The sequence below is a fragment of the Cebus imitator genome, unplaced genomic scaffold (genome assembly GCF_001604975.1).
Source record: "Cebus imitator isolate Cc_AM_T3 unplaced genomic scaffold, Cebus_imitator-1.0 Scaffold95, whole genome shotgun sequence".
NCBI lineage: Eukaryota > Metazoa > Chordata > Mammalia > Primates > Cebidae > Cebus > Cebus imitator.
In genome coordinates this window covers 5880281-5891943 of record NW_016107410.1, presented here as the reverse complement: position 1 = coordinate 5891943, position 11663 = coordinate 5880281, and the positions used below count along the sequence as shown (strand labels likewise).

The 11663-nt window shown below is 42.0% G+C and overlaps 1 protein-coding gene across 2 annotated transcripts in view; it reads right to left on the bottom strand.

The window, feature by feature from the left end:
* ACMSD (aminocarboxymuconate semialdehyde decarboxylase) overlaps positions 1–11663 on the bottom strand; it is a 64283-nt gene that overhangs the window by 32877 nt on the left and 19743 nt on the right. The window contains exons 3-6 of one of the 2 annotated variants that reach the window (XM_017536088.2): positions 9482–9578; positions 6800–6849; positions 4753–4989; positions 778–871 (exon numbers count right to left, since the gene is read on the bottom strand). In XM_017536088.2, coding sequence (XP_017391577.1) covers positions 778–871; positions 4753–4989; positions 6800–6849; positions 9482–9578 — 478 coding nt within the window. The remainder of the gene's footprint in view (positions 1–777; positions 872–4752; positions 4990–6799; positions 6850–9481; positions 9579–11663) is intronic. The other variant, XM_017536093.2, reaches the window with a different exon arrangement.

Sequence of the window (11663 nt, the reverse complement as noted above, 5' to 3'; positions counted from 1 at the left end):
AGAAAAGAAAAAGAAAAAAAAATCCAGTGCTTTTCATTTGGGGACCAAGTTTTCACTGGATTTATAGATGAGCTGTATTTTTCACTGATAGCTCCAGAATTTTATATCTGTTCCCTATCTCTTCTTATCACAACTGGTAATGAGAGATTGAATAGAGCAAATGGAGTTTTCCCCTCTACTCTTTTGTGGAACTATGGATAGTGCAGGAACCAGAGGAGAGAAGAGAGAAGCAGATACTAGGAAAATTGCAAGCCTGGGTCATCTTTTATCTAATATTTCAAATCTTTGGGTGGTGAAAGTTGACCTTATACTTTTAATTCCAGGGTTCTCATTTGAATGAGCTGATGCTATTATTATCTTCTAAAAAGTCTGCTAGATAGGCATGGTTACATTTTTTGAAGCCTTTTTGGAAGTCTGTGTAGCAAGACAGGCTTTGGAGTCAGACACATCTGTAAATTACATTTTCATATATTAACTGTGTGACTTGGGCAACTTACCTAAACACTCCAAGCCTCAGTTTCTCCATCTGTGAAATGGTCATTATAATGTCAACTTCATAGATTAAATATATGATTTATAATGGCATTGGATATGTTTACAATTAAATGAGGTAATATATAGCACTAATCCAAGTAAGAGCTCAGCAAGTGATAGCTGCTATTACTCATAATCCTGTTAATTATTCATACTTTCCCTATTTGACATAATAGGTTTCCATAGATGATTGGACAAACCCAAGAGTTGGTCCTCTGTTCCAGACCCCACAGAGACACAAACCTATGAGCCAAGGGAGCCAGTATTTGGCCATTCGTCCATCCATCTGCATGTCCCAGGGATGCACGAACAAGGAACACTTCAGCCTTTCAGCTGCCTTCAAAGAAGCAATGAGAGAGAGAGAATGAGTTACTTTGATGAGTGAGCAGATACCAGGTACTGTTTTGGGGAAACTGCTTTTCTTTGAGTCTATATTGGTCTGCATAAATAAACTAAAATGCTTTTGAAATTGTTTTATGATCTATATAAAAGAGATACTGACAAACTGCTCCTGCTTGGAAAATAAAAGGGACACTTAGAATTAACAAAGGGGGTTGGCAGATTCACCATTGAAGTTGATGAACTTAATTTATCGTTTGATAAAGCAAGTGTCAGGAAACATACATCATTCAAATGTTTTGGTTGAGAGCAAAATGCCCAAGGACTAATCCCACACCTGAAATGTAGGAGAAATTTTCCCTGCTGGCTCCAACTTGTTCTACTCTTTTGGAAGGACAGCTTGTAAATAACTGTATCCTTGGAGTCAGGATGAGAGTGCCCCTCCTTTTCCCCACTTGAAAACCTGAGTCTGTGGAAAGTGAGGAAGTGATGGACTGGCGCTAAAGGCTCAGTGCTGGGCTGGGGCTGGCTGGCCTGACCCAAGCCACCTGACCACTCACAGCCCAGCCCTGAGTGAAATCCCTGGGGTCTACAGGCATTCACACAGCCCCAGGTGCCCAGCAGAGTCTCTGAATAGTCGGCTGTGAGTGAGATGACCTCAGAGAGGGGAGAGATCAATGCCTTAGCCAGACAGGTACTGAGATGAATGTCATGGGCATGCCTCAGGGCCTTCTGAAAATGGAAATACCATTTGGATAGAATGACCTTTATTCAACAAAAAGTTTAATTAAAAGAAGTCCCCTCAACAGGCATTGAATATTAGTGCTCATCAAGATTCAAAAGAGATTTCCCTTAGAATAATTCTTCACCACATATATTGAGGTTCTGCAGTGACTCATCCTACTCTCATACATAAATATTTGTGCTAGCCAGGCTGATGCAATGTGAGTTGTGTACGTGAGCATTTTTTAAATGGAAAACCAGGTCTGGGACAACAGGGGATTCTGGAAGTGTCACGAAAAGGGTAACTTGAAGAAAGGACTTTTGATTCAACAGGTTCTGGGGAGCAGAAGAGATATAAGCCTTTTAAAGAGAGAGAAGCTAATTGGTTTCTGATAATAGATGTAGGTTGGAAAGAAAATATTGACTTCTTGGGATGGTTTGGGTTTGGCAAAGGTACAAGGTTGGTATCTCAGTGGGATTTGACTCCTCATTTTGACACAACTTCATCCTATGTGCCTTTGGTGGTTCTTTTCTTTTTAAAAATTTTTTTCTTTTAATTTTATTTCTTGTTAATTTTTATGTTCAGGGTACGTGTGCAGGTTTGTTATATAGGTAAATTGTATGTCACAGGGGCTTGGTGTACACATTATTTTATCACCCAGGTAATAACCATAGTACCCAGTAGGTAGTTTTTTGATACCAATCTTCTGTTCAATTCAAATTAACATATTGTTGATCTCCTTCTATATGTGAGGCTTTGTAGAGAATAGAAAAAGAAGTTATACTCTCGCAATTATAACTAACATTGACTGCAAACTTACTATGTGCCACAGCTGTTATGAGAATTTTACAATTATTAACTAGATTAATTTTTTATGAGTAGCACACTTTTACTACCCTCATTTTACAGAGAAGAGAACTAAGGCAGATAGAGGCTAACTTACTCAGGCCTTGTGGCTGATAGATGGTGGAGCTGGGCAGTTGGCATTACCATTCTGTCTGCCTTATACCAGTAACGAAGTTGCTTTTGCACCTGAAAACTTACCTGAGCATGTGTGATTGGGTTTACTCACTAAAAAGGGAGGTGTAGGAGATAAAGGGACAGTTAGACCTTTGGAGTGCCAGGATCACCTTGAAATGACAAAGCCAACTTGGCTCATGATAATTCGTTTCAGCACATTATTGACGCAAGCTAGAGAGCAGAGAGGCAGGCAAACCTTGCTAACCAAACAAATATGCTGCCACCCCCAGGATGTCATGAGTCACCTGGGGACAGGAGGTGCTCCTGAATCCCCTCAGAGACTGGATGTCCCCAAAACAGCCCAGTTAGAATGATTGATGGGTCGAGCTAGTCACACAAATGAAAATATCCATCTGGACCCCAACCGGCTGCTGTTGCTTTCAAAGCCCCTTAGTACTTCATAAGCCCAAATCCAATGAATGCTAAAATGACTTGCAGCTGAAGTCTCGCTCACACTGTGCTGAAACAACTTGGATGTATAAGTAAATAAATCCTCTTTTAAAATTCATTAAAGTTTCTAAAAAACATTCACTGCATCAGCTAAGCCACTGCAGCCAGTAAGCTTCAGGGAGTTCAATATTTTGAGGAACATTAAATCTTTCAAGTCATTAGGAGGCAATTTAACAGGCAATCCCCTGACTGGTGGGCAGTCGCCATAGATACAAACATGGAAAATTTTTTGCCTGTAGTTAGACCTCCATAAATACTAAATGTGTAAATGATCAGTAATCACACTGCCTGGTGAGTCCACAAATATCTAATTAAGTCATTATTGAAGATTTTGCATTTATAATGAAAATAATAGAAAACAATATTATAATTCTAGGAGGGAAATAAAACATTAAAAAATGCAATTGAGTAAAGAATTATGCATCCTGAATCTTAGCACTGAGATGAGAAGGTTTGGTTATAGAAAGAATTGAAAGTGGAGAAAGAAGAAGAAGACTGATGGAGATGACTGTGAAACTATGGACACTTGAGTTTGGATATTTTAGAAATGAATAGCACTGAATTTTTGAAAATACATTTTACCATGAAATATTTTAAGTATAGAAAGTGTAAATAATAACACAATGAGCATCCATATGCCCACCACCTAGTTTCACCAAATGTTAACGTTTTCCAAAATATATGATTTAAAAAGTATCTTAATTACAGATTGGTTAAATAAATCAAAACATAGCCATATATTGGAATATTCTGCAGTTATTTAAAAAGTATGCATTAAAAGAATTTTCACTTATGTTGGAAATTTTTAATTAGCATACAAAATCACATGTGTAACAGAATTTCAGTTTCATTAAAATATAGATATATGCATATCAAAAAAAGTGAATATGTACTATAACAGTGGCAATTTATCTTTGAGAGGCTGGATTATGGATAATGTTTGTTTTCATCTTTATACTTTTCTGTATTTTCCACAATTTCTTTCAAATTATTTTATAATTTTGACAAATGTTAAGTATTTTTTTTCCAAAGCAGATTTTTTTTTTTTTGAAATGGAGTCTTGCTTTTCTTACCCAGGCTGGAGTGCAGTGGCACAATCTTGGCTCACTGCAACATCCATCTCCTGCGTTGAAGAGATTCTCATGCCTCAGCTTCCCAAGTAGCTGGGACTACAGGCACATGCCACTATGCCTGGCTAATTTTTTTGTATTTTTAGTAGAGACAAGGTTTTGCTATGTTAGTCAGGCTAGTCTCCAATGGCTTCAAGTGATCCACCCGCCTGAGCATCCCAAAATGCTGGGATCACAGGTGGGAACCACTGCACCTGGCCAAAATATTTTTTTTTTACATGTCATTAACATGATTCTTTTGCACACTGGCTGTGAAGAGGGTATTTTGGCTTCCAAGTGAGAGATTAAAAGGAGGGCAAGGGGGAAGGAGGGACAAGAGATTTCACTGTGTTAACTCAGCGCTGGCCTAGGAACCATTCTACCAGTTCCTCTTTGGAATGGCCCACTCCTTTGTGGGAGCTATTTCCACATCTTTTACCTATATCTGATAAGTCGTGGGCACTGCTATCCCCTCCCAGTGAGGTGGTGCTTCACCTCCTCCCCGCCAGCACCCAGCAGTGTCCCCAGTCCAGGCGCTGGACGGCTGGCGTTGGCTGAGCAGTCCCGCCTACTCACCGCATAGACAGGAAAGAGCTCCCGCGCGTTCAGGTCCCACTCGTTGACGTGGGAGCCAATTTGGACCCCAGGAAAGCCCAGCTCTTTCACACAGCGCTCCATCTCCTTGACTGCCAGCTCAGGGGCCTGCATGGGCAACGTCCCCAGACCCACAAACCTCCTGGGGTAGTTCGCAACGGTGGTGGCAAGGTCATTGTTTAAAAGCTGGCATAGGTTTAAAGTGTCCTGAGGTTTGGCCTGGTGGAGACAGAAAAGGGAAAACTGCATTGTTGAAAACCTACTCCCAGCACTTTGGGAGGCCAGGGTGGGCAGATCATGAGGTCAAGAGATCGAGACCATCCTGGCCAACATGGTGAAACCCCGTCTCTACTAAAAATACAAAACATTAGCTGGGCATGGTGGCGCGTGCCTGTAATCCCAGCTACTAAAGAGGCTGAGGCAGGAGAATTGCCTTAACCCAGGAGGCGGAGGTTGAGGTGAGCCGAGATCGCGCCATTGCACTCCAGCCTGGGTAACAAGAGCGAAACTCCCTCTCATACAAAAATTAGCTGGGCATGGTGGCACGTGCCTCTGGTCGTAGCTACGTGGGAGGCTGAGGCGGAAGAATCGCTTGAACCCAGGAGGCAGAGGTTGCGGTGAGCCGAGATTGCTCCACTGCACTCCAGCCTGGCGACAGAGCAAGACTCTGTCTCAAACACACACACACACACACACACACACACACACACACACACACACACACACACACTACTTTTAGACATTTGCTCTGAACAGTGCCTCCTTGTGTCTATAATATTTGCAATTTTCAATGGCTTTACCACATCAGAAAACAGAGGCACAGATTGGGAAAGGCGCTGGCCACCTAAGACCCAGAAGCCAATTTTTGTAAAGCAAAGAAAACTGCAAGTGTATTGCTGATTCATTAGAAAAATTGAGGCCAGAATCAGAAGGGAAGGACACAATTACTGGGCCTGGTATCCTTACACTAGAGATGGAATGAGCATGGGCTATCCCCAACTGCAGAAATATCTTAATGCCCCCACCCCCCACCTCCCAGGAGGTTAGGCCTAGCCAAGGGCCCCAGGCCACCATCAAGGCACCTCCTTGTCACGTCTCATTGAGGGTGGCCAGGCTGACTCACTGACTTGTCCTGTCCCTGCCTGTCCTCCTCTCTGTCCTTCCTGTTGGCTGTGACATTCAGGACTGTCCTTGGCAAAATGCTGAGGCAGACAAAGTTTGCTGTCTGTTTCCCTAAAGCTCCCTTCTTCACTGTTTTCTTTCTTCTGTCACCCCACTGTCCCCAGCTCACTGCTAGGAATCTGATGCTCTCTTGCAGTCTCAGTTGTTTAGTCAGAGTGGTAGCCAGTCTGATAAATTCAGGCATCTTGAGGTCTCAGGGCACTTTTAAATAGTGAATGCATTCTCAGGAACAGGTAAGGACGGAGTCACTCGCTAATAATGGCTTTATGAGCACAGGTTGGAGAAGTGTGTTAGAACAGGTGGTATTTCCATTGCTCCTTAAATCACGAGAGTATCTGCTTGGATGAGCAGGGACTTAGCACGCTCCCAGCTCCGTACAAAAATTTTCCTCTATAGGCTGGAAATAATGCCTGAAACTTTTAGTGCTTGAGATTTATTCACTTGGGAAAGAGCATCCAACTTCAGGATTCTCCTTCTGAGTTGTCTTTTTCCCTTGGAGAGGTAATGTAGTGCGTCATGATTTATCTTCCTACTTCAGCAAGGCATTGCAGGAATGAGCCACCAGACACATAAGTTCTGGTGGAGATTAAGGCTGGTCTAGAACCACTGTACAGTGGAACTATAATGCAAGTCATATAGCAACATGTGACTACTGGCTACCATACTGGAGCAAAGACTCGGCTGTGAAGACAGTTCTGAGAGGGGACCCTGCTGATGTCTAAAGGGGAGGACAGTTGTTGGGGGTGGTCAGTGGCACTGGTGTCCAGACTTGAGGCATCTGTTCACGTTTTGGGAGCTGGACACGAAACTTAAACACCAAGGAGATGGCTTACGGTTTCACACTCACCCAGTAGCTAAACATGACAGGAACTGTGGAAAGGGCTTGCACTGTTACTCCTAGATTTGGACACAAAGAAAGGCAAAGCTGGTGAGAAGAACAGCCTCGGCACTCCTTCCTTTCCCAAGGCCAAGCGGCAGCCAGCCTCCACCCTAAAGTCCTCCTGCTCTCCCTCCCTGTGTCCCTCTCTCGGTCCCTCCCTAGGCCTCCCTCAGCCCCCAGCCCCAGATTCTAGGGAAATAAGTAAAGGTTGGACACAAATGAGATCATTCAAGGAAAACTAACTGACCCCATTTCTGGAGAGTTATTTCTACCCTCCTTCCTGTGAAATTTTATTTAAGCAAGACTTTTTCAGGTTTTCCATTTTAGGTCATGTACAACAGAGCATGTCTCTCAGCCACCTTCCCTGCCCCATTAATTCAGCCTCTGAGTGATCCTAGAAGGAGTCCCATGATCTGGAATACCCAGAATGGGACCCTGAATTTGACTGCAGCATCCAGGATGCCAAGAATCTTTTGTCTTCAAGAGGGCCTACTTCCTAAGGTTGTTGTAGGGATTAAATGAATTAATACACGTTAGGTTCTTAGAATAGTGCCTGGCACAAAGTAAATACTCAGTGAGGGTTGGTCATGACTGATTCTCTCAAGGACAGCCAAGGAATGAAACACACAACAAAAACCAAAGATGACACATGCCCTTTGTTTATCCTGCAGCCATAAGCAGTGATTTCTGACACCAGTCATTCAAGTCTCATGCTCAATAGTTTCTCCTTGAAAAGGAGAAAAGGTCCTTGCTGTAGCTCCACATTTCCTACAAAACCTTGCTCTTTGCTGTAGGTCAGGGAAGCATGTTCTTTCTCCAGCTCTTCTCTCACTCCAATATACTTTTAGAACAGGGTGATATATGCTATATTGTGGAGTACTCTACAGAGGTGCTGCAGGTTTTCTGCAAAGTTCAATTTAAATGCCACTAAAATATACTGTTAATTAAAAAGAATTTTTTTAGAGACAGGGTCTTGCTCTGCCACCAGGCTGGAGTGCAGTAGTGCAGTCACAGCTCACTGCAGCCTCAAACTTCTGGGCTCAGGTGACCCTCCCACCTCAGCCTCCCGAGTAGCTAGGATGTCAGGTACATGCCACCATCCTTGACTAATTTATTATTATTATTATTATTTTGTGGAGACAGGATCTCACTGCGTTACCCAGACTGATCTTGAACTCCTGGGCTCAAGTGATACCCCTGCCTTGGCCTCCTAACATGCTAGGATTATAGGCATGAGCCATCACACCTGGCTCTATTTTTAATTGTTAAAAAATATATAAAGCAATACCTGGATGAAGGTATCTACAGCTAATTCCAGTGTGCTGGAGACCACCTACTCATTTTGGGCTGATGGGTTGATTCCTTTTCTGCAGACCTTGGAATAAAATGTCTCCTAACATCTCTGTGTATATTTGAACTTCTTATAATTTGTCTTTGATTAGGAAGGTGGAAGTGCTAAACTGCTCTTTTATTTGTGTATTTGAATTCTTTCTTTTCTGGTTGCAATGTTCCACCAATGGAAATGTGTAGTTCTGACAATGTCAGTGGCGGTCAGATCCCCATCACAGCCCATGGATGCAGCCCACGTGTGTCTGGAAGGCTCAGGCGTTTTCTTGGAGCATGCTTTCCTCGGGTGGCACAGTCAGCCAGGCAGTTACAGGTGAAGCATAAAGTGGCCATCATGTCATATTTTAGAAGGACTTTGAAATTTTTTGTTTGTTTGCTTGAGATAGAGTCTCACTTTATCGCCCAGGCTGCAGTGCAGCGGCACGTTGTCAGCTCACTGCAGCCTCCATCTCCCTGTTTCAAGTGATTCTTGTGCCTCAGTCTCCTAAGAGTCTGGGATTACAGGCACATGCCAGCATGCCTGGCTAATTTTTGTATTTTTAGTAGAAACAGGGTTTCGCCACGTTGGCCAGGCTGGTCTTGAATTCCTGACCTCAGGTGATCCACCAGCCTCGGCCTCCCAAAGTGCTGGGATTACAGTGCAAGCCACTGTGCCTGGCCTTAAATTCTTTTAAATTGTGAGGAATCATTTGATTTTTAAATTTAATGTAAAAAGTGCAAGATGTTCTTAGAGCTTGTTAGCAATTCAGCTTTGAAAGTAACACTTCCTAATTCACTTCTTTCAAATTTCTGGATTGATTTTATTGTAGTGTATTCTGAGATTACACAATTAACTTTGTTTAACTGCTTCTATTTCCACCCCTGATGTGTCAGTGGGAATGTTCTGTGTAGAGTACAGTGAGACAAACTGCACAGAGAAATTGGATCTTAAGTTTTACTGAGCAGGCAATTTTCATTCGTAGTTTTGTGATTTCCAATTTTTACTTTTTTAATTGATTTTATAATAAGTAAATACTATACATTTGAACTATTTTTTAAAAATAATAAAATGCCTCTTTTATCTTTTTCATGATATAGCATTCAATTTTAAAACAGGGTATAACTCAGATAAAACATTTTGAATATAAACTCTAAAAGCATTGTAGTCAAGGGCCCTGTCCCTCCCCCAGTGAAGCTGGAACAGCCTGTCCTGGCAGAGAAAAGAGGGTTAGAAGTTACCATCATGTAAGGTTGTCAACAAACTTTAAGCACAGACATTGCTTTTACATCAGATGCTAACATTGGTAGCATTTCTTATAGTACCTTTTTGGTCCATTTCTCTAACACGAACTTCTGGATCCCAGCAATTCTCTTGCACCACTCTGAAGACCTTCCCATCTTTCAACATCTTTGCTTCTCCCTGGGGCAGAAAAACCACATTACTAAAATGTAGTCTAAGCCCACTTGAACTAATCTTTCCTCATGTGCTTTACAACCTATTTCTTCCCTAATATTTCAAAAGATTTTTACTTAATTCTTGTGGAAGTAGAAATCAGTAATTTAACAAAAATCAGCTTTCTTTCCTCATGCTTTTCTTTGGCCTGGAGTTGAATGGGTGTGCTCTGTGGGTGTCAATGGCTGGACACAGAGTTAGCAAGGATGAGGTTATGTTTCTCTGGGCTGCACGACCGAGAATGGCTGATCACCTTGCTGATCTGACCTCCTGGCTTCTAGATCCAAGAGGGTGGCTCAGCGTCTGGAAAATGTTAGAAATATAACATTTAGAATTGAAAAGAACCTTTGAGGTAGACCATCTAGTCCAACCCTCTCATTTTATAGAGAAGCAATGTATGGATAATGGAAGTATACGATTTGTCAAACAGAGCAGGGCCCACTGGTGCCAACACTTGTGGGAGGAGGTGGGCAAAGAATTCAGTCTAGTAGCATGCACAAAATTTGGTGCTGAGTTACTTCTTCCATCAGGCATCATGCTTGCCTGGGTATACTACAATAATTTTTATACATTTTAAATGACAAAAAATTGGCATATATTTATACTGCACAGCATGATCTTTTGATATATGTGTGCATTCTGGAATGGCTAAATCAAGCTAACTAACATGTCCATCACTTCACATACTTTTTTTTTTTTTTTTTGAGACGGAGTTTCACTCATGTTACCCAGGCTGGAGTGCAATGGCGCGATCTCGGCTTACCGCAACCTCCGTCTCCTGGGTTCAGGCAATTCTCCTGCCTCAGCTTCCTGAGTAGCTGGGATTACAGGCATGCGCCACCATGCCCAGCTAATTTTTTTTTTTTTTTTTTTTTTGAGACAGAGTTTCGCTCTTGTTACCCAGGCTGGAGTGCAATGGCACGATCTCGGCTCACCGCAACCTCCGCCTCCCGGGTTCAGGCAATTCTCCTGCCTCAGCCTCCTGAGTAGCTGGGATTACAGGCATGCGCCACCATGCCCAGCTAATTTTTTGTAGTTTTAGTAGAGACGGGGTTTCACCATGTTGACCAGGATGGTCTCGATCTCTTGACCTTGTGATCCACCCGCCTCGGCCTCCCACAGTGCTGGGATTACAGGCTTGAGCCACCGCGCCCGGCCTTAATTTTTTGTATTTTTGGTAGAGACGGGGTTTCACCATGTTGACCAGGATGGTCTCGATCTCTTGACCTCGTGATCCACCAGCCTCGGCCTCCCAAAGTGCTGGGATTACAGGCTTGAGCCACCGCGCCCGGCCGCTTTTTTTTTTTTTGAGGTGATAACACTTAAAATCTATTCTTTTAGCAATTTTCAAGTATACAATACATTATAGTCACCATATTGTGCAATAGATATGACCTTATTCTTCCTGTCTAACTGAAATTTCATATCCTCTGACCTTCTCAATCTCTCCTCACCCCTTCAGCCCATGGTAATTACCATTTTGCTTGCTTCTTCTATAAGTTAGACTTTTTTAGATTCCACATATATGCATACTATTTATTTTTCTGTATCTGGTTTATTTCACTTAACATAATGTCCTTCAGTGCTTAACATAATGTCCTTCAGTGCTATTCATGTTGTTGCAAATGACAAGATTTTCTTTTTTAAAGGCTGAATAGTATTTCATTATGTATATATAACCACATTTTCTTTATCCATTCATCCATTGATGGACACTTAGGTTGATTCCGTATCTTGGATATTGTGAATGATGCTGTAATGAACATGGGAATGCAGATACCTCTTTGACATACTGGTTTCATTTCCTCTGCATATATAGCCAGAAGTAGAATTGCTGGATCATATAGAAGTTCTATTTTAAATTTTTTCAGGAAAACATATGATCATATCAATATACAGAAAAAAACATGACAAATTCTTACAACCTTTTGTGACTTAAAAAAATAAATTAGATATAGAAGGAATAAAGCTGGGATTGCTGTACATGAACTTTATTGTTTATCAACATAATCCCACAGGTAACATCACACTCAATGGTGAAAATGGTGAAAA